The sequence below is a fragment of the Equus asinus genome, chromosome 13 (genome assembly GCF_041296235.1).
Source record: "Equus asinus isolate D_3611 breed Donkey chromosome 13, EquAss-T2T_v2, whole genome shotgun sequence".
Classification (NCBI taxonomy): domain Eukaryota; kingdom Metazoa; phylum Chordata; class Mammalia; order Perissodactyla; family Equidae; genus Equus; species Equus asinus.
Window position 1 is genome coordinate 43,986,239 of NC_091802.1, and position 25,743 is coordinate 44,011,981.

General features: G+C 47.2%; 1 protein-coding gene across 4 annotated transcripts in view; it reads right to left on the reverse strand.

Annotated features, from left to right (window-relative positions):
- The window catches only part of PLEKHM1 (pleckstrin homology and RUN domain containing M1), a 46,388-nt gene that overhangs the window by 16,287 nt on the left and 4,358 nt on the right, over window positions 1-25,743 (reverse strand). For 3 of the 4 annotated variants that reach the window (XM_014849415.3, XM_044745802.2, XM_044745803.2), the window contains exons 2-6: window positions 23,161-23,249; window positions 20,906-21,153; window positions 18,729-19,355; window positions 11,284-11,680; window positions 1,475-1,745 (exon numbers count right to left, since the gene is read on the reverse strand). In XM_014849415.3, the coding sequence (XP_014704901.3) occupies window positions 1,475-1,745; window positions 11,284-11,680; window positions 18,729-19,355; window positions 20,906-21,153; window positions 23,161-23,208 (1,591 nt within the window). In that variant the 5' untranslated portion in view covers window positions 23,209-23,249. Of the gene's footprint in view, window positions 1-1,474; window positions 1,746-11,283; window positions 11,681-18,728; window positions 19,356-20,905; window positions 21,154-23,160; window positions 23,250-23,645; window positions 23,703-25,743 lie in introns of all 4 variants that reach the window. The other variant, XM_044745800.2, reaches the window with a different exon arrangement.

Genomic DNA, 25,743 nt, shown 5'->3' on the forward strand with positions numbered 1-25,743 from the left:
CAAACCCTGCAAAGGCTGCTGTCTCCCTCAGAGCAAAAGCCACTGTCCTTTCTGCAGCCCACAAGGCCCTCCACCACTCTGACCTCATCTCTAACCACCTCCTTCCCCATCTCCTCTGCTCTAGTCACTCTGGTCTCTATGGTTCCTCGGACACCTCAGGTATGTTCTCATCACAGGTCTCTGCATTTGTTCTCCCTGCTTGACACACAAAGATTGCCTCGTGCCTTCCTCCCTCCCGCCACATCTCCTCCAAGGTCAGCTTATTCATGAGGGCTTCCTTGGCGATCCTATAGGAAATAGTACACTCCCCACCCTGGCGTGTCCTGATTTATTGTTCTCCATAGCAATTACTGTCACCTGCTCATACCACACGTTTACGGATTAATTTTCTTATTTCCTGTCTCTCACACTAGAATATAAGTCTCATGAAGACAGGGACTTTGCTTTGCTTCCTGCTGCGTTCCTAGCACCTAGAATGGTGCCTGGCACATCACAGAGGCTCAGTAAGTATTTGCTGAATAAGTGGGTGAGTGTGTGCCTATGTACCACACACTCCTCAATGCTCCCTGCTCCCAGGGGGTCTGCCACCACCCAGGGGTTCCAGAGGACACACAGTTCTCTCTCTCCCAGCCTGGACTAGCCTTAGAGATTTCAAACCACTGTTTAGGATCTTCCTACCCCTCAGGGAGCCTGATGGCCTAGGAACGGAGCCCACCTTTCTCTGGTATGGTTACAACCATCACATGGGTGACAGACAGAAAAACCTAAAAGAAGCCAGCATAGAGACTAGGGCGCCACCCATAATCCCCAACCAGGGCCGCAGGACCCTGGCCAGAATTCTCTGCAGGGTCTTTGCAAACAGAAAATGAGGAGCGAACAAGACTGACTCTAGGGCACACTCTGCTTGCTTGTTTACTTGAAAGAGGGAACTCGTTTATGAGGGGTACAGGTTACAGTTTCTGGAATTTCACCGGAGGTGGAGATCAAGCTGGCCTCACTGTGAACAGCACATAGAGGACGCTGAGCAAACAGCAGACCTGATAACCCCACCAGCAGTGTTAAATCAGCCATCTCAGAGAAAGGCCTTGGGAAGGAGCAGTTGAAACACCTGGGCCTTCAAGAGACGGGTTCTCTCTGGGCTATGCTTGAATCAAGAGTTCTGTATGATCTTAAGAGTTATAGGGTAGTTTCAGGAAAAATATTTTCCATTTCAATATAGGAAACAGTATTTTTGCACTGTGTAGGCAGTTTTGAGCATTATTCTGTGAAGATTTTATGAGAAAACACAGTACTTTTCCTGAAATGCTTTCCTGCATTACTCAGCAAGGGTGCTCCTTATTATGACATTTTGGGATGAAGTTTTTCTTGCGAGAAGACACCACCCAATTGGTAATGGAAAGCAGGGTTTTCGAGCTGCTTTCTGCAAGGCGCTGTCTCTGCACAGTGAGGTGGCCCCGGGCCCGCAGCCACCTACCCATCTGCCGGCGGTGCACCACCCTGAAGTTCTTGTGCTCCTGCGCCGCGGCCGCCTTGCTCTCCCTGCTTCCTGGGGAAGGCATGCAAGCTTTGTCTAAGGCCCCCGTGGAGTAGCTTTTTCTTGGTCCTTGAGAAAAATGCCTTAGGAGACCAGGCCTTGCCTCTGGAGACCCCGTGGACGAGGCTGCAGAGCGATCTGAGGGACTCTCAGCAGCTTGTTCTGGGGGAGGCCGGTAGAAGTCATCTTCTGAGATCCAGCTCTTGTTTTTCTAGTGGGAAAGAAGAAAAGGCATAAGTTGCTTTTTAACTTCTTTAAAAACATCTTTATGGAGACAGGATTCACATACCATAAGATTAACCCATTTAAAGTGTACAATTCAATACTCAAAGAGTTGTGCAAGCATCACCACAGTCTAAGTTTAGAACCCTCCATCACTCCATGAAGAAACCGTGTAAGCGCTGGCAGTCACTCCCTATTTCCTCTCAAGCCCTCCAGTTCTAGGCACCAATAATCGACTTTCTGTTTCCATACATCTGTCCATTTTGGACAGTTTATATAAATGGAATCTTATAACATGTGGTCTTCTGCAACTGGCTTCTTCCCCTTATCATGTTTCCAAGGTTCATCCACGTTGTAGCACATGTTGGTACTCCATTACTCTTTATTACCAAATAACATTCCAGTGGATGGATGTCCCACACCTTATTTATCCATCGTCAGGTGACGGACATTGGGTTGTTTCCGCTTTTTTGGTAATTACGAACAATGCTGCTGTGAACGTTCACATGCAAGTTTCTGTGTGGACATATGTTTTCTATTCTCTTGGGTGTAGGCCTAGGAGTGGAATTGATGGTCATATGGTAAAGATGTCTGACTTTCTGAGGAACTTCCAAACTTGTTTTCCTAAGTGGCTGCCCCATTTTACATTCCCACCAGCCATGCATGAGGGTTCCAACTTCTCCGCATCCTCTCCAACATTTGTCATTATCTGTCTTTTTGATGATAGCCATCTTGAGGGGTGTGAAGCGCAATCTTGTGGTTTTGATTTGCATTTCTCTTATGTCTAATGACCCTGCGCATCTTTTCATGTGCATATTGGTCATTTGTCTATCTTCTTTGGACATCTGTCTATTCACATTCTTTGCCCATTTTTAAACTGGTTTGTCTTTTTGTTCTTGTGTTGTGTTGTGGGTTGAACTGTGTCTGCCTAAAAGACATGTTGAAATCCTAACCCCCACGACCTCAGAATGAGACCTTATTTGGAAACAGGGTCGTTGCAGATGTAATTAGTTAAGATGAGGTCATACTGGGGGAGGGTGGGCCCTTCATCCAAAGTGATTGGTGTCCTTATAAGAGGAGAAAAGACACATACAGAGAGGAGAATGCCAAGTGAAGAGAGACACAGAGGGAGAACGCCATGCGATGACGGAGGGACTGGAGTGACGCGTCTACAAACCGATGAACGCCAAGGCTTGCTGGCGACACCAGAAGCTAAGAGGAGGGCAGGGAACAGACTCTTCCTCAGAAACTCCAGAAGGAATCAACCCTGCCAACATCTGGACTTCGGACTTCTAGCCTTCGGAACTATCAGAGAATGCATTTCTATTGTTTTACGTCATCCGGTTTACGGTACTTTGTTACAGAAACCCTAGGAAACAAATTTGTAAGGGGTCTTTATACATTCTGGATACCAGGTCCTTACCAGATACATGATTTGCAAGTAATTTCTCCATTTCTGTGGGTTGTCTTTTCACTTTCTTCATGGTTCTCTTTGAGGCATAAAGTCTTTCAATTTTGACGCAGTCCAATTTACCTTTTCTTTTGTCTCTGTGCTTTTGGTGTATCTAAGAAACCATTGCCTAAGGCCAGGTCACAAAGGTCTGCTCCTGTGTTTTCTGCTAAGAACTTTATAGTTTTAGCTCTTACATTTAGGTCTATGATCTATTTTGAGCTAATTTTTATGTATGGAGTGAGGAAGGGGTCCACCCATATTCTTTTGCGTGTGGATATCCAGGTGTCCAGGCACCATTTCTTGAAGGGAGTAGAGTTTTCATCTCTGCTTCTAGGGTTTGAGATGAGGGAAGCATGAGTGACAGGACCCAGAGTCCTCAGTGGCTGCGTTTGCCTCGGCTCCCCACTTCTGAGCAGGCCCCTGAGGCCCCAGGCAGTCAGGCCCTGCCCCTTCTCTTCTGAGGCTGTCTCTCTGAGTCTGAAGCTGCTCACTAGCTGGGAGAAGAGGGGCAGGTCTGGGGTGAGGGTGCTTGTGGGAATGAATTCCAGCTCCTCTTTGTCATTATTTCTAGCGCTCCCTGCCTTTCTGTGTCGAAGTGTGGAGGAGCGGAGGCAAGGAAGCAGGTTGGGCTGCCTTAAGTGGCTGTCTACACAGAGGAAATGAGTCACACCAGCGGGGGGTTGGGGGGGACCAGCCCAGCTGTTTTGTTAAGTGCCACCAACCTCACCCTGACGCTGCTGTTTCCAACCCCTAAATCGAGACTGCCCTCCCTGCTGCTGTAGACAGGGGAGTGGAGCAGGCTGAGGCTGCCCCCGAAGGGCTGATTTGCACAGTTTAGTCCATGCAGAGGCTCTAAGACTCCTTAGGCCAAGGGTGGAGAGTTCTGAGTCAGGCTCTCATAGAGCTGGGCCTCCAGGGCTTCCTCAGAAAGCCCTCAGAATTGGCAGGTGCTTCCTTCTGCCAGTGACAGGACAATGTGTCATCAGCGGGCTATTGGGGACCATTTCAACACAGGATTCTGAACAATGTCTGCCTAGGTCACTGAGACCGCAGGGAACTCCTTGAGGAAAATGGGCAGGAGGAGTACCCCAAGGCTGTACAGGCAGCCCCATGGAGCCTGGCACACACACCTGGGATCCTGTGACCACCCACCCCCCCCCCCGAACTGGCACCAGCCCCTGCTAATGGCCCCAACTGGAAAGCCCACTATCCCTTGAGATTCAATCAGGGGTCATCCTTCACCTCCTCCTGGAAGCCTGCCTTACTATTCCCCAGCCTATACCCCTCTCACCCCTCAGCTGGGTTTGGGACCCCTCCTGGGCTCCCACAGCATTCTGTGCCTGCCCTCATCCTTGCATCCACAAAGCTGTTTGGAATGGTCATTTTTATTTGTGCTTGGCACACAGTTATAAAAGATGAGTGAGTAAACCTTGACTATCCAAACATCTTCAACATACAATGACAAGGGTGGGGCGAGGGAACTGGAAGGAAGGAGACAAATGTGCATTTTGAGACAATGTATGTTCACTGGCGAGGGCTTCTCTCTCCACAGAGGAGAGGGAGACTACTCCGAAACGTTCAGACGCGGCCCACTGCCCACGGATCAGCCACCAGGAAATGATACTCTAGGGAAAACCTTTTGTTCTCTTAAGTAACAGAAAAACAGTGGGAATACTGGGTCCTTGGAGCTTCTGCATAGTCCTGGACTGGGCTGTGGGCTGTGCCCCCTACCAGGGCCCCAGTCAGAAAGCAGGGGGTAGGGCACACCAGTGTTTTCCTTTTCCCTCCCCTTTCCTCTCGCCTTCCTACCCCTGCTCACCCAGGGCCCCACATCTGGCCAGTTACCTGCCCTGTTAACAGTGGGGGAAAATCACCACTGACCAAGGATCTAAGCGAGAGCAGCACCGGCCACTAGGAACCCAAGGCAGAGGAATGCCACCTCGAGTCACTAAGGCGTCCGGGCGCTGGATACAACTGCTAAATCCAGAGAGGAGTCTGGCTGCCGAGGGAGATACCAGGTTTCCAGACACTTTCAGAAAAGCACTTTTCATCCAGTCTGTCCTCACTATGTCAGGCAAAGGGACTGCCTGTACCCCTCCTGGGGGAGGGGACCACATGCCATGGCAGGTGATCCACGAGGGCAGCGATTAGGGCCAAGTCTTAGAATTCAGACTGTCCTATGGGAGTTAAACTGAGAACCCAGTTCACACCCCCTGATGACACGAGTACAAAGTCCCCCCAGCTCCCTCGCTCCCTGCACCTTCCTCCCCAGCACGCATCACAAGTGTAATTACGAGGCAGATAATCACTTGTCTAATCTGGTGTCTGTCCCCGAAGAGCAGGGCCTCGTCTGTGCTGTCCCAGCACTGTACCCAGCACGGTGCTTGGCCCACAGTAGGGGCTTTGTATTAAATGAATCAAAAAAAAATTTTTTTTAAAGAAAGGCTAAATGGCTCTCAGGGTTATAAAACTTGACAGTGATCCCCGCCCTCTGCCACCAAAATGTCAAATAAACAGCAGTGGCTGAGTGACGACAGAAGCACAGAAAGATGAGAACCACAGAGGCGGCATGCAGGGCATAGCCCCACTCCGTGCAAAGGGAGGGAGCCCACCAGACCAGGGCAAGTGTGCAGGCCTCACAGTGGAGCCCGGCGACTATACTGAGTGGAGGAATGAACAGATCCACAGCTCCGCTGTGGAGACAGATGCAGGAAGGGGTGCTCTCACGGTGGACTCAGCAGCAGGTTTGACTCTCTGTTCCCCAAGCAACCAGACTACCGTGAGGCCTGCAAGGAGGTGGAGCCTGCCCTGGTCAGACCACCCTGCCCTGCCCACTCTACGCACTTGACAGAGCGCTTCTCTCCATTGTAAATTACAAGTCAGCATCTTGAGTCTCTGGAGAGCTCCAGGACTGTGAATTGATGCCTACTTTCTCCCAGGTACAGGGCTTGCAGCTGACACAGAAGTGAACAGACATGGTCCTTCGTATCATGGAGCTAATATTCTAGTCCAGAAGACAGAAAATAAGCAAGCAGACAAGCAGATAACACAATTGTACATAGTGATGAATGTTATAAGCGAAGCGGAGCAGGGAAATGGGAAAGAGAGTCACTGGGCATGGTGCTCTTGAGACAGGTGGTCAGGCATGGCTGAGACAACAGGGAGGAAAAACAGAGAGTTGGGAAAGGGTCCGGGTAGAGGAAACAGCAGATGGAAAAGCCCGGGCTGGAAGAAGCTCACTGTGTCGGGACCGCAAAGAGGCCAGAGGGTTAAAACTTGGCGAGCAAAGGAGGAGCCTTGCTGACGAGGGAAGCTGCCTGCCCCATCAGCTCTGGGGCCAGGGCAAGACAGGCTGTCTGAGCCTGCAAAGCAGAGGCTGGACCCCAGGCGGGGGTGAACTCAACATGGTCACTGCCACTCTGTGGAACCTGGCTGGGGCACGGCCACTGTGCCTCGGGGGACATCCCTCCTCCTCCAGCTCGAGCCGGGGGCGGCAGAGCCTTTCCTCTCCAACCTTCAGTGTGCTTGGCAGTTGTCTGGTCACAGCCTTCAGGGTCCCGTGACATTCTGGGCTCTGAAGCACTCTTCAAGACAGCAAAAACGGAGAGTCTGACCCTCACTTACACAGCTACATGATTCATGAAGTCATCTTCAGTAAACGGTTCTAGTCCATCAGATATCCATATGGAAAAACACGAGCTTTGACTCCTACCTCACACTATATACAAAAATTAATCCCAGATGGATGACAAACCTAATTGCAAAAGGTAAAATATTAAAGCTTCTAGAAGAAAATACAGGAGTTTTCATAGCCTTCACAACCTTAGAGTAGACAAACATTTTTAAGACACAAAACACATTAGCCATAAACAGAAAGACTGATAAATTGAAGATCATTTAAATCAAGAACTTCTGTCCAACAAAAGACACCATGAAGAGATTTAAAAGGCACATCATAGACTGGAAGAAGACACTTGCTATATACAACTATACACATACTTTTTTCTCCAGTAAAAGACATATCCATAATATATAAAGAGCCCTTACAAATCAGTAAGGAAAATATGCACAAACTCAATTTAAGAATGAGACAATGACTTAGACACTTCCAGGGGGCGAGCCCGGTGGCGCAGTGGTTAAGTCCACACATTCCGATTCTTGGCAGCCCGGGGTTCACCAGTTCGGATCCCGGGTACGGACATGGAACTGCTTGGCAAAAAGCCATGCTGCGGTAGGTGTCCCACGTATAAAGTAGAGGAAGATGGGCATGGATGTTAGCTCAGGGCCAGTCTTCCGCAGCAAAAAGAGGAGGATTGGCAGTAGTTAGCTCAGGGCTAACCTCCCTCAAAAAAAAAAGACACTTCCAAAAGAAGATCAAATGGCCAATAAGCAAATGAAAAGGTATCAATATCATTAGTCATCGGGGAAATGCAAATTAAAACCAAAGTGAGATACCACTACACATCTTCTAGAGTAGCTAAAATTACAAAGATCGATGACACCATTGGCTAGGATGAAGAGCAATGAAAATGCTCATATACTGCTAACGTGAGTATAAGCTAGTACAAGCACCGTTAGAAAACTGTTTGGCAGTATCTACTGAACATATGCCTAACAATGACCCAGCAACTCCATCCCTAGGTGTACACCACAGAAACGAGTGCACAGGGTCACCAAAGGCAAGTACGAGAATGTTCACAGCAGCTTTCTTCATACTAGCCAAAACCTGGAAACAATTCAAATGTCTGTTAGCAGGAGAATGGACAAATATATTGTGACATATTCTCAAAATGGAATACTGTAGAACAATGGAAAAGAACAAACTATAGCCTCATGTTGTATGTACAGATGAATCTCACAGACATAATGTTCAGTGAAAGAAGCAAAAAGAGCACATATTGTATGATTACATTTATATGAAGTTCCATGACAGCACAAATGAATCTATGGTACCTGAGGTCAGAATGGTGCTTTCCTTTGGAGGGGATAATTACTGGGAGAAGGCATGAGGGAGATTCTGTGGCTGGCAGTGTTCTGTATTTTGATCTGGATGGTGGTTACTGAGTGTACATCATATATAATTACTCACGGAGGTGTATACTGAGGATCTGGGTGCTTTAAATACTGCATTCCTCAAAAATTTTTAAAACAGGGAAATAGTCTTTTCAATAAATAGTGCTGGTACAACTGTATATCCATATGCAAAAGAATGAAGGTGGACCTCATCCTTATACCATATATAAAAACTAACTCAAAATCGATCATAGATCTAAATGTAAGAAATAAAACTATAAAAGTTTTAGAAGAACACACAGGAGTAAATCTTCATGACCTTGCATTAGGAAATACATACTTAGACACAACACCAAAAGCACAAATGACAAAAGAAAAAATAGATATGTTAGACTATACCAAAATTTAACTTTTATGTTGCTAATGATACCATCAAGAAAGTGAAGGGGCTGGCCCAGTGGCGCAGCGGTTAGGTGCACACGTTCTGCTTCTCGGCGGCCTGGGGTTCACCGGTTCGGATCCTGGGTGTGGACATGGCACCATGCCATGCTGTGGCAGGCGTCCCACATATAAAGTAGAGGAAGGTGGGCACGGATGTTAGCTCAGGGCCAGTCTTCCTCAGCAAAAAGAGGAGGATTGGCGGAAGATGTTAGCTCAGGGCTAATCTTCCTCAAAAAAAACAAAAAAAAAGATAGCTTCTTACGGGGCTGGCCTGGTGGCGCAGCAGTAAGTGCGCATGTTCCTCGGCGGCCCAGGGTTCCCAGGTTTGGATCCCAGGTGCGGACATGGCACCGCTTGGCACACCATGCTGTGGTAGGCGTCCCACATATAAAGTAGAGGAAGATGGGCACAGATGTTAGCTCAGGGCCAGGCTTCCTCAGCGAAAAAGAGGAGGACTGGCAGTAGTTAGCTCAGGGCTAATCTTCCTCAAAAAAAAAAAAAAGAAAGTGAAAAGAATTCATAGAATGGGATAAAATATTTACGAATCACACACCTAATAAGGGTCTAGAATCCAGAATATATAAAGAACTATTATAACTCAACAATAAAAAGCCAATCTAATTTACAAAGTGCGAAAGTTCTGAATAGACATTTCTCCAAAGAAGAAACACAAATGGCAAATAAGCACATGAAAAGATGCTCAACATCATTAGCCATCAGGGAAACGCAAATCAAAACCATAATGAGATACCACTTCTCACCCACTAGGACAGCAATAATAATAATGATTTTTAAAAAGACAGTAAGAAGTGTTGGAAAGGAGCATGGGCATACACTGCTGGGAGGAACATACAGCGGGGCAGCTGCTTTGGAAACAGTCTGGCAGTTCCTCAAAAGGTTAAATATAGAGTGGAGATATGATCCAAAAGTTCTACTCCTAGGTATGCATCCAAGAGAATTAAGAACGCATGTCCACACAAAAACTTGAAAATGAATATTCATAGCAGCATTATTCATAATTGCCAAAAAGTGGAAAAAAGCCCTAGAGTCTATCAACTGATGAAAGGATAAATAAAATGTGATATGTCCATATGATGGAAGCTACAATGGAATATTACTCTGCAATAAAAAGGAATGAAGTACAGATGCATGTGCCAATATGGATGAATCTTAAAAATATCATGTTAATTGAAATAAGCCAGTCACAAAAGGTTACTATGATTCCATTTGTGTGAAATGTCCAAAATAAAAAATCTGTAGATAAAGTGGTAGTTTCCAGGGGTTGAGAGGAGAAAGGTAGGGGGAGGAGAGAGGGATGGGGAGTGACTGCTAATGGGTAAGGGGTTTCTTTCATGGAGGATGAAAATGATTTAAAATTAGATTGTGGTGATGGTTGAAAATATGAAAAAAATTGAACTATATAGTTTGGTGACTTGCAAGGTATGTGCATTATAGCTCAATAAAGCTATTAAAGAAAAAGAGGGGGTGTGTGTCTCTTCTAGTCTATTTCATGGCCCTGGCCTCATCTTGAGTTATAGGATCTGGAAGCTACAGGCCAAAGGAGAGATGTGCTTGGATGGAGCTGAAAAAGCAAGACTGTAACCCAATATCAGCCCCAGACCTCAGCTGGGATAAACTCCAGGCTTCGTGTGTGCACAGGTGCCTGCAAATTCCTACCTCTGCTTTTCATGACCCAAGAACAAATGTGAAAGGGCAAAAGAGCGTGGGTTCTCAGCTTTGACTGCTGCTTCCCCAGGCCAACTGTCCTCAAGCCTCTCCACCCATGGCTCTCTCCAGGACATTCCCAGTGCTGGCTCCTCTCGGGTTATCAACAAACTGGATTATCTTATTCCAGAACAGCGCTGTCCAGCAGAAATACAATGCAAGCCACATATATCATTTTAAATGTTCCAGTAGTCACATTTAAAAAATGTAAATAAAAATATGTAAAATTAATTTGAATAATATAGTTTAACCCAATATATCTAAAATATTTTCATTTTAACATGCAATCAGTAAAAAATTATTAATGAGATATTTTTCTTTTTTTTTCATACTAAGCCTTCAAAACCCAGTGCTCTTTTTACACAGCTTATCTCAACTTGGACTGGCCACATTTTAAGTGCTCAATAGCTATGTGTGGCTATTAGCGGCCATGCTGGACAGTGCAATTCTAAATCTGGTTCACATTGCAGAATGAGTATTTTTAAAACCTGATATTTTATAAAAATATTAATTTAATAATAACAAGTACTGAGGAGGAAACCAAAGCTCCGTGAGGCGATGTGCCCTGCCCAAGGCCTTAAGCACCAGCAACCGACAGTGGCTAAGAGCAGAGAGTCTGTGGTCAGACGAGCATCACCTTCTCCACAGGGTGGGTGTGAAGACAACAGGAGATACTCATGGGAAGTGCTGGGCATGGTGCCTGGCTCATATCCACTACTCACACACCAAGAAGCATCAGCTCTGTCATCACGATGCTAGTAACACTAACGTCATGCAGGGAGAGGGGGCTGAGGGGGAGAAGGCAGAGACCACTCGGTGTCACGAGTTGGGGAAACCCCACACCAGCTCTGGGACATTTCACCAAGACCTCCCGCCAACAACTCGTACCACTCACCGGACTGGTGGGTGAGGAAACTGCAAGGCTCAGTCCAGCTCCGTCATCCTCGGGGGGCTTCTGCTGGCCACTGCCTGCTCTGGTCCTCTCTCTCACAGGACTAAGAGGCTGCTGGCCGGAAGTGCTCCCTGAAGAGGCAGCTTGGGCAGTGCCCAGCTGCAGCAAGCCCAGGGTCCCGGGTGCCTGGGAAAGTGGCTCCTGCTTGTGGCCACCATCGCAAGTCCCAGAGGACGCTTGGGCAGGGCGGCGCTGTGCAGGCACATCAAAGTGCAGGTGTGCGCTGGTGTCGAGGCCGTGGAGGGAGAGAGAGGCCTGCAGCGTGGGAATCTCCGTTTCCCGGCTCAGTCCGTTGGTTGGCGCAGAGTTGACCTGGGCTTTGCTGAATTCCGACAACACCCTAGAAGTTTTTAAACAAAGAAACCTGTGTGACAAGTTGTCAGCCAGAATGCCCAAGGCTACTGGGGCAGTGGTAAGAATGGAAAAATGGTGTTTTGTAATTTAAAAACCTCTCTTCCTCATCCACTGCACTCCTCCTCCCACAGGCCCTCCTCTGCTGACACTCCTCACGGAAGCTTCTCCTGAGCTGGGACCCAGGCCGGCCGGGCGGGCAGGGGAGTCACGGAGCCCAGGAGCTCAGGTGAAAAAGCTCACAGAGCAGCGAAAAAGGACTCGATGTGAATGAGAACTGATTGCCTTTGACCTACTGAACAGGCTAACTGTGGGCCTGGAGAGTTTGCTAGCCAAACAAATGGTTGTGTGGGCAATCATTTCTGCCGGCTGTCCATGGAGAGCCTCGGTGAACCGCGTCTCAGAGCTGGGCTCCCCAACGGCACAAGCAGCTGAGGCACCAAGACTTCGCTCCCTGGGACATGCACTTAGGTGAAGTGAGGACCCACTTTGTTCCCGGAACAGTCACTGGGCAGCAGGGTTGGGGTGAGGTACAAGAGCTGGTCCAGGGGCCGGCCCGCGGGCGCAGCGGTTAAGTGCGCACGTTCTGCTTCACCGGCCTGGGGTTCGCCGGTTCGGATCCCAGGTGCAGACATGGCACCGCTTGGCAAGCCATGCTGTGGTAGGCGTCCTACATATAAACTAGAGGAAGATGGGCACGGATGTTAGCTCAGGGCCAGTCTTCCTCAGCAAAAAGAGAAGGATTGGCAGCAGTTAGCTCAGGGCTCATCTTCCTCAAAAAAAAAAAAGCTGGTCCACCTCAGAGCTGCACTGGGGGTGAAGTCAGAGAAGCCTCATGTTCCCTGAAACTGCTGCTGGAGACCACTGTGCACAGAGGTGTGCACGTATGTATACAAGGATACGTGGGGTATGTACCTACTCACTCCTCTGGATGGGACGGGCTCTCCCTGCCACTCAGTGGTGCTTCTGGGGCCACAGGAGCCAGTGTTCCTGCCTTTGTGTACATGCACACAGACAAGAATGCATGAAACATGTCTGGGCCTTCCAGAATGTGCACTGGGTAGTGGCTGCTCCTCCCTCTCCTGAGGCTTCTGAGAATCCAAGGTTTGTTTCTGAAGTAAACCTATTTGCTGTTTCCGCCTCTGTTTATGAACCCAATGGAGTACATCAGGGACAAATGCAGGTTCACATGGCAACAAAGCCGTCTGGAGCCCAAGAGATTGCACATATCTGCCCTGACGGCTTAGACTGGGTCCAGAAGACACATCAAACTCCCCTTAATGTGGGCTTATGGAAATGAGGATTTTATTTTATTTATTTATTTTTCTGGTGAGGAAGATTGGCCCTGAGCTAACATCTGTGGGACACTACCACAGCATGGCTTAATGAGCGGTATGTATGTCCACGCCCAAGATCTGAACCTGTGAACCCCGGGCCACTGACGCAGAGCACATGAACTTAACCACTATGCCACCAGGCTGGCCCCGGAAATAAGGATTTTAGAATTCAAGTTTTTACCTGATTGTCTTCTGGTTGAGCTCTGCTCTTATCTACACCATCATTTCATCTACACCAAACAACATTTCAAGACATTCTAGTCAACAAGAGGTGACCAATCCATACATTTACGGGCAACTGATTTTCAACATGGGTACCAAGACATTTCAATGGGGAAAGAATAGTCTTTTCAACAAATGGTGCTGGGATAAGTGAACAGTCCCATGCATGAGAATGAGGTTGGACCCCTATCTCACACCATCCAAAAACACTAACTCAAAGTGGATCAAAGATCTAAAAGTAAGAGCTAAAACTATACAACTCTTAGAAGGAAACAGGTGTAAATCTTCACGTCTTTGGATCAGGCAATGGTTTCCTAGATATGGCATCTCATGTATAAGCAACAATAAAAAATAGATAAGTTGGACTTTATCAAAATTTAAAACTTTTGTGCTTCAAAAGGACACTATCAAGAAAGTGAAAAGATAACCCACAGAACAGGAAAAAGATACGCATATCTTTTATGCAAATATTATCATATATCTGATAAGGGTCTAGTATCCAGAATATATAGAGCTCTCACAACTTGATAATAAAAAGACAACCTAATATAAAAATGCATAAAGGATTGGAAAAGACATTTCTCCAAAGAAGATACACAATGGCCAATAAGTCATGAAAAGATGCTCAATATCATGAGACAGCAGAGAAATATAAATCAAAACCACAATGAGATATTACTCTTCCTCCCCTAGGATGGCTAGAATAAAAAAGACAGAGAATAGCAAGTGTCAGCAAAGATGCGGAGAAACTGGAATCCTCATACACTGCTGGTGGGAACGCAAAATGGTGCAGCCACTGTGGGAAACAGTTTCATAGTTCCTCAAAAAGTTAAACACAGAGTCATCATATGACTCGGCAATTCTACTCATGGGTATATACCAAAGAGAATTAACACATGTTCACACAAAAACTTGTACATGAATGTTCCTAGCAACATTATTCATAATAGCCAAAAAGTAGGAAAAAAATATATATCCATTAACTGATGAATAAACAAATTGTGCTGTATCCATACAATGGAATATGATTCAGCCATGGTACATGCTACAACAGGGATGAACTTTGAAAACATAGTAAGTGAAAGAAGCCAGTCACAAAAGGCCACATATTGTGTGATTCCATTGATATTAAATGTCCAGAATTGATGATCCATAGCTAATGGGTAAAGGTTTCCTTACAGGGTGATGAAAGCATTCTTGAATTAGATAGCAGTGATGTTGTACAACCTTGTGAGTGTACTGAAAACCACCAAACTGTACACTTTAAAATGGTGAATTTTGTGGGATGTGAATCATATCTCAATAAACAAATGGCTGACTAACAAGAAAAGGTGTAATGTGTGCGTGGAACAGTTCTAGGAAGGCAAGTGGGTGCTGGTTCTTGCTCTAAGGCCTCACTCTAAAAACAAACAGATGTGGGCTGGCCCTGTGGCCGAGTGGTTAAGTTTGCGCGCTCTGCCTCGGCGGCCCAGGATTTCGCCAGTTCGGATCCTGGGCATGGACCTGGCATCGCTCATCAGGCCATGCTGAAGCAGCGTCCCACATGTCACAACTAGAGGGATCCACAACTAAAATATACAACTATGTACTAGGGGGATTTGGGGAGAAGAAAAAAAAAAGATTGGCAAAGATTGGCAACAGATGTTAGCTCAGGTGCCAATCTTTAACAACAAATGGATGAAAATCCAAGGGTGCAACTGGCAGGGAGTAGGCCATGATGAGTTCTGGAAACGAAGGGGTAGTTTCCACAGACAAAGAAGGAAGAGACATTTGCTAACCAATTGTACGTGTCCAAACCATTGTGACAGAATGGGGCCACCTTCTGAAGTGAACTAGGGAGGCAGATTCTTGATAAATGTCTCCTGTGAGGTCCCAGCTCCTCATGAGCTCCTGGGAGGGAGCGTAGTGAGTGATTAAGAGCAGGGCTCCAGAGTCCAGCTGGCCTTGGTTAGCACACTACTGTGTGCCCCACAACAGGCTTCCAGGGTTCATGGACTTCCTCCCCTTATCTGTAAAACAGGCATGGTCACAGCACCGCCATATGACTGTAACACAGATTAAATGAGATAATATAGGTAAAACGCTTAGTAGAGTGTCTAGCACAAAATAAGTACTCAACAAACATTAACCTCAATTTGTTATTGTAGCTGTTTTTATCATCAGTGATAAGACTGCTTAGCCTCCACATATACAAATATAAAAATATAAGAAAAGGAGAATTCTGGAAATACTAGCATTACCAAAATGGTTATCAGTCACAAATGAATCTTAATCCATAAGAAAGATTTTAATGACAGAGTAGACTGGGAGTCAGAATACGTGAATGACTTAACAGCTAAAGAAATGCCACCAAACAGCAAGAAGCTTGTATGATAAACTAGAGCTCCCACCAAATCAAACCAAAGGTCAAGGTGAAACCAAGTTCACAAGCTTCACCAGAGTCAGTACTAGTCTTCAGGACCCTGTGAGAATAAGAGAGACACGGACATCAAGTGGGAAAAAGTGCTAGAGATGAGATTTTGAAGGAAAGGCAGAAGAAAGAAAATTTTCCAAAATTCCGAAGAAAATGCAACATAGAAATAAAACAGCGAAACTGCTACAGTCCTTCCACGTCTGTCTGGCTCAGGGCAGTGTTTTTCAAAAACTTTCTATTCCAAAATTTTAAAACTTTGTGCTTTCACTTAGAAAACAATCTGAAAAAAGTATATGTATTATATACTCATGTACATATGGGTACATACGTGTATACTTGTGAAATAAATGCAAAGCCTTCCCTGGAGAATCTGGGTGGCCACCTTGTAAAGTATCCCTGAGCCTGTGGTGTTCCTGAAGATGCGGACCATCATGTTGGTGGTACCTGGTACTACTGGGCAGTCCAAGGCCACTAATAAAATTAGAGGTGAGCTGCACATGCTAAGAATCACTTCCCCCAAGGGAAGGCCTCGTGACAACGACATCTGACAATTCTTACTCACCAAGGTTTTGCAGCAGTGTACATAAAGATAAGCAGTGAGAGAAGTGATGTCACAGGTACCCAGCAGTAAAATGACACCACCACCACCTTTTGAGCACTGACCATGTGTCAGGCACTCTCTAAACACTTTATGTCTCTTAACTCATTTAATCTTCCCAGCGTTCCTTTGAAGCATTCTCACCTTTATTTCACGGATGAGAACATCAGGGTCAGAAAGGTTGAGTAACTTGCCTAAGGTCACAAAGCTGGTTAATGGAAGACTCGGGCAGTCTGGCTCCTGAGTCCACATTCTTATCCACTAGACTGCACCTACGCTTCTCAGGGATAATTATAATTCACACCCAACGAACACAAAAGAAGCTATTCAGGGCTGTCAATCCTCTATTCACACAGCAAACTGCAATTTGGTTTCCACAAAACATTAAATTAATAAACTTCATTTGGAATGTTAAGTGTTTTGTACTTTATGTTTAATTTGTAGATGTTTTGATTTTATAGCTGTTAAGAGTTATAAGCACAAGGTATTTATGCCTAATTTTGAGTTATAAACATGTAAGTAATATAATAAAAGTAACTTAAGTGAACTCTGAAGTGTTGGTGAAAATCTTTACCATTAAAACACACACTCCAAGAGATGCTGGTCTCTGGCTCTTGACTAACTTCAAGGCCAGCTCTCAGAATGATGGTGCCGGATGTGTCCGCGCATCTGTGTGTTCAGTGCTTGCTGGTTCCTCACATCGCTGCCCAGTGTTGGTCTGTACGTCCTGACCCTCTTCCTTGAGATCCCAAATAACACCCAGGACAACACTTCCCACACAGGGTGGATGGTTGCTGATTCAACGGCCTGAAGCTGGAATTTTCCAATCACAAGACTCATGAGAGATAAAGGCAGGACACATGACAGAGGGAAGGCTGGCTGGTCTGTGGGAGGAGGGAGAGACAACGAGGGACTCAGGTGAATGAGCCTAAGTCACACCACGGCCCAGCCATCTCTCGTGTGGGGACTGCTCCTCCCCAACACGTTATACCTAAATCCTTCTGTTTGACATTTGAAAATCCTCTCCAGTGTGCTCAGTGCTCAGAAGCCATTTCTGGGGCCTACCAGATGTTCTCGTGTGTGCAACTCACTAACAGGCATCTGATTTAATTCTCAAACAGCCCTATGAGGAAATCTCCATTTTAAAGATGAAGAAATAAAACCTCAAAAAGAGTCAGCAGTTTGCCCGACATCACCAGACGCGTAAGTGGTGGAACAGGGCTTGAAACTAGATCTGCTCCCAGTCCAGCCCATCGCAGCCAATCCCGCTGTTATCCCCACACCAGGCAGGACCCCCCAACCCCCGTCGTAAAGGCCTGAACCAAGGTGGGCAGAGAGCAGCAGGAATGGAAAAGAAGGCCCTAAACACAGACTGACGAAACATGGGTCCAAGGAAGAGGTGCTTAATCAAAGGCTGTCATTTTTTACCTCTTAGATGAGCAAATATCCAAAAGTGTGATAACACCCTCTGTTGACAAGGCTGAGAGGACACAGGTACATTCCTGCTGGAATATAAACAGGCAATGTCTGGGAACATTACAAATTCACTTCCCCTTTGGCTCAGCAATTTTGCTTCTGGGAACTTACTGAACAGAGACACTTGCACAGAACTAAAAGACCACGTACACCAGCTTATTTACAGGAATGATGAAAGGATCTTCTCCAAAACAAGGTGAAGAATAGTGCAGTTATACTAACTTTTGTGGAAAGAGGTGGGGGAAGAAATAACAAAGAAAAAATTTTAAATCTGTATATTCATATTTGTTATAGATGCATTTAGAAACATTAGAAGAATATGCAAGAACTTAATAATTATGCTTACTGGGTGGAAACGACTTTTCACTGTATACATCTGAGATTTTTTTTAAGCATAAAAATAGATTATCTATTCAAAAATTAATGTTAAAAAGCCTGAATGAAGACAACTCTGCCCAGGCTCCCTTCTTTAGTCAAGTTTGTCACCCCATTCGTCCTCCTGCACACACTTGCTTGTCCCCCGTTGTCTACACCTCCTCCAGGGATCATTCAGGATCGTGTCCTCCAGGAGATCTTCTGAGGGCACAGAAGACCACCCTTATGCCTTATGCTTTTTGGAAGTTGTAAATACAGCTCTGAACTATTAGTTTCCTTCTCTCTAGATGAAGACACTAATATTTTACATGGAGTCTCAGAGAGATTAAATAACTTGTAAGGTCGCCCAGGACAGCGAGAGCTTGAACCGTCTCTGAGCCTGGTCTACACCCCTTCTCCTCACGGCCCCCATTTGCCTCCGGTTACAGCTCCCAGCCACTCCAGACCCTGAGGAAGAGAGATGATGTCCCCTGTGTCTTTCTTTACACCCTAACAGAGTTCCGTGCTGAGTGACAGGCAATCACGTGCTACAGGAAGGAAAGGAGGCAGGGAAAGAGGAAGAGAAGAAAGAAGGAAGGACAAAGAGAGGAGGAAAGAGTCAGGGAGGGGCACTCACTCTTGCAGAGACGGGTCTGAATCATCGGCATTTGCTGTTCCCGGGTCTGAGTCGAAGGACATGGGCTCCTCAGAACGGTCTGGACTCTTGAAGCCATTCTCTTGGAGTAGACAGCTATCAGAGTTCAGGCTGCAAGACAGCTGGGACGAACTGGCCGTGTCCAGGCTGAGGGAGGAGGCCGTGAGCTTCCTGTTCCGCCGGATCTTATGGCCCGAGTGCTGGACTTCGATGTCCTCCGAGCCTGAGGAATGGGAAATGGAATCCAGAGACTCCTTCCGCTGTAGTTCTGTACCGGAGGTAGTGAGAGGGTCGAGCTCAGAGAGTGGGCACAGCCCAGAGAGGGCCAGTGGGGTAAGCGTCCACTCGTTGAGGATGGCGGACTTGTAGGAGAGTTCGAAGGATAAGGACGTCAGTCCCTGCAGGAAGCTGAGCAGGAACTCGCCCTCCTCGGCGTCTCGAAGCAGGGCTGTGGGCTGATAGTACTCGCACAGTCGGGCCTGCTCCTGGAGCAGCAGTTTCAGGTAGCACTCCATCAGGCCGTCGTTGAGGGCCAGGCGCAGCCAGGCCCGGCAGCGGCCCACATCCGTGCTGACAAAGATCAGGTGCTCCAGTTCCGAGATGATGTGTCTGAGAAGGCGGGGAAGAGACTTGTTTCAAAAAATGACCTCAAATCACTGAGAGGTCGTTTTATCCACTGGTTAGCAAGAGCCAATAACACCGACCGCAAATACATATAGGCCTGAAAAATTCTTGGATAATAGGGTTCTAAGGGGAATTTAGAAATACTAAGCTATAACCCCCAACTTTTTGAGGTAGGTGTCACGAAGGATAATTGCTATTTTTTGTTACAACTACCCCTTGGGCTCCTGAGATCATCTGCTCATGCAAGACATGTCTGCTGAGCCCCTAAGTGCGAGGTCCTTGGAGCTGTGAAGACCCAGGGTAAAGACAAGGGCCCTGCCCTGTCCAGGTAACTGCCTTTCAAGGGCACACTGGGGTGAGCCCTGTTGTTGGCAGAGTTGGGGTGGGGGTCTGGGCAGTCATTTCCAGATTGGAGTAGAAAAATGCCACAGAAAGAGCAGTATCTGAGCCAGGCCTTACGGGATTTCAAGAGGCAAAGATGGAAGGAGAACCTTCTAGGCACAAGGGACTGACAGAAAAAAGGCATAAAGGGTAGGAAAGCATCAGACCTGTAACAAGAGCGGGGACACTCCAGTTACAACATGGGGTGGAAGAGTGGGTGATTTGGTTGCAAAGCCAGGTAACGCAGGGTCTTGAGTATCAAACTAGCGAGGCAAAGTGGGACAACGGTCGCCACCCCTGGCTGTGCATCCGAACCACCTGAGGAACTTGGTCAGGATACAGATTCTGAGGCCCCAACCTAGTAAATCAGACTCTGGGCTGGCATTTGGAAGCCGTAGGCTACAGGTTTTGCACAGGAAAGTGACCTGACCACAGCTATGCAGAATTCAGGCGGGCTGTTCTGGATAAGATCAGACACCCCCCCAACTCCGCCCAGCTGACTGACCTAAGGAAAGACAGAATGAGATAAGAGGGACAATTAGAAAGCCACTGTCACCCAGGCGTGAGGTAAGAACCTGAGATAGGGCAGTGGCAGTAGGCACAGAAAGGAAGATTAGAGACTGACAAGGCACCTTTGGCTGAATGTGGCATTTAATCGCCCTTAGAGGCATAGTACCAGCTGCTTGCTCCAAAATCCAGGCAGTTAGGGCCAGGGCCACAGAGACAAGTGTCTCAGGTGCACATTCAGATGCTCTACTGGGATTCCACTCTTTAAAAAAATCCCACCTCGTTATAAGTATAACATTTAGCACAAAGATATTCAAACATTCTAAGGCAGAGCCAGCAAACTTCTGTAAAAAGCCAGACAGCAAATACTTTAGGCTTTGCAGGCCACACGACCTCTGTTGCAACTACCTAATCGTGCCAGGTGTAGTCCAAAGGCACCTCCTGCTAAAGGCCACCAGCCCAGGGGCTCAAGGCAGCCCTAGGCCATTGCCTGAGCTGAGGGGCTCCATCAAGCTTGGTCCACCTCACCCGTCTCTACTCTAGAACATAGAGCATCCCCTGCTTTCCAGCAGAGCTGGAGACGAAGAGCCCAGGGTCCCACACCCTGAAGCTCCTCCCCAAAGCAAAATCTCCCCAGCTGATCTCACTTGTGGGTGACAGCTTTCAGGAGGGGCCAGAAGACAGGCTGAGGCAGAGGCTTCTGGTGGGGACTCTTCTTCCTCTTCCCTCCCGCCTCGGCTCGGATGTGCTTGGCGTGCAGGCCGTGGATAAATACGGCCTCCAGGGCACTGCACATGGTGTTGGCATCTCCGTCTTCACTGGTGACCACTGTGTCCGAGGACACGTACTGCTTCTGCAACGCCTTCACGGATCCCACTAGCTTCTTCTTGATGACCTAGGCAGGGCCAGACATAACACAAGCCTGTAGAAGATCCTACGGCGACCCCAGGAACGTAACTCTGCCGTCGCCAAATACATGCTCAACCACGTGTGTGCACACTCGTATGTATGTGTCTACACAGCAAAACCAGCACATGCTAACTATAGAAAATAAAGCATAGGGAAGAAAAGAAAATCACATACTTACACCACCCAGAGATGCTCTTATTTTTTGGCAAAGGTATTTATTTTTTCGTTTTTCATACTAAACTTCAGTGACCAGAGAGCCATGTAAATCTTATGTTTAAATATTGGCTCCATCACAGTTACAGCTATGGGAGCTTGAGGAGTTCCTCTAGGACAGGGGTGAGGCCTTCCACCTTATTTACATGACCAAGACTCCACAGAGTCAATAAGCTAAGAGGCAAAAAGTGTTGCTTTACAACAATAACACCACCAAGAAAACAGAGCGTGGTCTACAACAAGAAGGATCCTAGACCTGGCGGTCAGAGGCCTAGGTTCAGTTTCAGCTCTGTCAGTCACCAGCTGGGTCACCTCAGACATTTCACTCACCCTCTCTGAGCCTCAATTCCCTCACCTGTTAAACGGAAATATTACTTCCTGATCTATGCACCGGGGGGATCACTCCTTGAGGGCAGGATTAGTTTTTCATTCATCCTTGTGTCCTCACCACCTGGCATGGTTCTGGCACGTAGAAGTACTCAATAAATGTTTGTTAAACGAATAAATCATAAAATATACACAAAGTTCTTTGGAAATACAGAGTAAAGATGGTTCTATCATAATATAAGAAGGTCAAAATTACTTAAGTGTTGGGAAAAGGACTAGAAGGATTGCAGAAAAATTGGTTTGAATTGTTAGGTGATTATGGATAAATATTTTACTGTTTTATTTTTATTTTAGCCAAAGCTGTTCGTGTTAATGTTCTTTGAAAAGTTAAATGTTCTTTTTTATAACAGCTTGAATGAGACATAATTTACACGGCATAAAATTCATTCATTTAAAGTACGCAGTTCAGTGGTTTTTAGTATATTCACAGAACTGTGCAACTACTGCCACTATCTAATTTTAGAGCATTTTGATTGCCCCCAAAATAAACAGTGTACCCATTAGCAGTCACTCCCTATTCCCCTCTCCCTCAACTTCTGGCAGCCACTAATCTACTTTCTGTCTCTATGGATTTGCCTACTCTGGACATTTCACGTAAATGGAATCATTCAATATGCAGCCTTTTGTGTCTGGCTTCTCTCAGCATATTTTCAAAGTTCGTCTATGTTGCAGTCCCTATCAGTACTTCATTCCTTTTTATTGCCAAATAATACTCCACGGCATGGATATACCACATTTTATTTATCCATTCATCAACTAATGGACACTTGGGTTGTTCCCACTTTTTCCCTACAATGTTGCTATGAATATTCATGCACAAGTTTTTGTGTAGACATGTTTTCAATTCTCTTGGGTACATACCTAGGAATGGAACTGCTGGGTCATATGTAACTCTATGTTTAACTTCTTTGAGCAACTATCGGACTGTTTTCCACAACAGCCGCACCATTTTACATTCCCATCAGCAATGTACGAGGGTTCTACTTTCTCCACAACCCCACCAACACTTAGTTTGTCTGCCACTTAGATTACAGCCATCCTAGTGGGTGTGAAGGAGTATCTCACTGTGGTTTTGATTTGCATTTGTCTAATGTCTAATGATGTTGAGCGTCCTTTCATGTACTTATAGGTCATTTGTATATTTTCTTTGGAGAGATCCTTGGTCTTCAGGTAACCTATACCAAATCCCCATTGTTTTCTGTAAATCCTTATTTTATCACCAATAACATGATCTAGAAAGGGTAGGATCTCCTCAGAGCCTGCTTCTGCTATAACTTTTTCTCAACCTGAGGGCTCTCTTTCTGGACAGTGGCTCATTTCAAAGTGAGAAAAACTGATGACATGGTTGTCCTGTGCCCCACTTCTCCACCCTTGATCCTCCCTGGCCACCTACCGGGATGGCAGCCCGGGGGTCCAGTCCATTCTCCACCACTGAGAGCATTTCCACTCATGCAGCAGCTCCTGCGGAGAATCACATGACACCTGCAGACACAGATGGCAGTCAGATGAGCAAGCTCCCAAGTCACCACCCTCAGCCACCCCCAACCCCCAGCAGGCAACAGGAGGTCAGCCAATCCGACTCAAACTGCAACCGAAAGGACTTTGAATACAAAAGTAAAAACTGAGAGTGGAGTTTAGGGAAGGAAATAAGGAAGGAAACAGAGTCTGAGGGCTCAGACCTTGGTCGCTGAGGAGCCCTGTGTGCTGGGGGTGGGTCAGCCCCGAGGAGTGCGTGGAAAGGCTCTTTCCTCCACCCTGAACACTGGCACAGAAAGCAGGGAATGAGAGGCCCATTCAGACACAGAGCTGAGCATGCAAGGGAAGCTGCAGTGGAAGGTGCCAAGAACCCACAGGGAGCAGGAAGCAGGGCTCACTCACATTCAGGGCCTGGGCCCTGCAACTGCCCTGCTCCTGTCCCAGTCCAGCGTCTGCCACCTCAGTGATGGAAAGGACAGAGAAAACAGCTTCAGAGAGGAAGGCACCCTCGCTGCACATCTGCTTCTCCTTCGGGCTACGAGGGCCTAGCCTGAGCAAAGGGTTGTGTCTCAAGGGGAACAGCAGAGATTTTAATCTCAAATTTGCCACTAACCAGCTCGGCACACTGGGGCGCTGTACCAGACCTCTCAAATGGAGCTTATGAATGTGGAAAACACCTAGCACAGGGCCTGATGTGTCTCAAGGATTAATGGTATCTATAACCCCAGGGGAGGTGGCCACCCAAATTTACAGACAAAGAATGCCACTGCCTAAATGAATATGCACAAGTCGCTGAAGTCAGTACACAGGTAAATCCCTCAGGGCAGCTGGCTTTCTCCTGGGGGTGTCTGAGGGTGAGGAGGGAGTGGGGGTGCAGGCCTCAGCCTGAGCTCGAGGGCAGCTGTTGGCTGGCCTGGTCCCACCCCAGTAACTTGGACAGACTGGGACCAGGCAAGCACATTCACATCTAGACAAATCTCTAGTGACCACACAGCTGAGCATGAGACCCTCCCAAAAAGGTTATTGTCTCTGCTCTCAAAAACTTATGGCTCAAAGAAATTAATAAAACCAAGGCATGGGGCCAGTCCAGTGGCACAGTAGTTAAGTTCACGTGCTCTGCTTCGGCGGCCCAGGGTTCACAGGTTCAGATTCTGGGCACAGACCTAGCACTGCTCGTCAAGCCATGCTGTGACGGTATCCCGTATAAAAAAAAACTAGAGGAAGATTGGCACAGATGTTAGCTCGGCAACAATCTTTCTCAAGCAAAAAAAGAAAGATTGGCAACAGATGTTAGCTCAGTGACAATCTTCCTCACAAAAAAAAAACAACAAAAAAACCCCAAGGCATGCTAAATGGGTTTTGTACCCTTTACATATATTGCCTCCGTAACTCCCACACAAGCACCTTAGGAGTGCTGTTTATTATCTCAACCTGACAGATAAGAAATAGAAGCTGCCCCAGGTCAAGGAACTCCCCAAGATCCCAGGGCTGACAAGTGGCCGACTCCACCACCAGCGGCCAGGACGATGGCAACCCCAGCTCAAGGTACAGCCCCAGTCTCCTGAATGAGTGCACTCACCTCCCTTCCAGAAGACGGGGTGTGAGCTAGGGCTAGGGTGTAGGGGGAGGGTTTGGGGAGGGGGCTGGGAGGAGGACTCTTCCGCTGGGCCCAGGCAAGGTGATGCAAGGGAACATTAGGACCAGTCTGGTGCAAAAGGTTTACGGGAGAATGGTGGGGCATGAGGTTTGGAAATGAGAGAAGCAGGGTGGCCCTAAATGGTGGAAGATGCTCTAATTCATCGCAGGCCTCTGGTGTTGGCAGAGGGTAAAAGGACCCAGAGCCAACCTCCCTAAGTGCAGACACGCAGAGAGAGGCAGGTGTGTGTGGAGGATGGCCTCTGCAGAGCCAGCTCGAGCAGGGTGATAGACCGCCAGGAAGACACTGCCCCAGGCGACAGCCACTGGCTGACCGCCTCACCCTTCACCATGTTCCCCACCCGCCTGGGATTCTCACGGCCCTCCTCCAGTTACCAGCTCCACACTCTGGCCACCAAGGCAACAGGAAAAGGGGTGTACGGTGTGTATGAGTCCCTCCCGGAAACATGCGTGATCCTGGGGGCTGCGTTCCTTCAGGGCTACCTTCAGCAGCCCAGCAGGCCAATCCATGTGCTCTGGCTCCAGGACCCTGGGTCCAATCCCTTTCAGCAATTCCAGAGGCCTAAGGCCTCCCCTCAGGCCTGCCCTGCTAGCTGGAGCCTCAAGTCCCAAAATTGCCCTGCCTTCAGCCAGTCACAAGGCCAGGCCCAGGCCCGGAAGGGCTCAGACCTCAACAGTCTAAAGGGATAGCCTGGGTCCATCAAGGCCTCATTAACTAATTAACTGAAAATAACAGCGTATTCTTTGGAGGGAGGGAGGTTATCAGTAAGTGTGTGCCAAGTAACGGTCTGCTAAAAGACCAAAGTAAACCGATGCTGAGAGGTCAGAGCAAGGCCAGACAAGA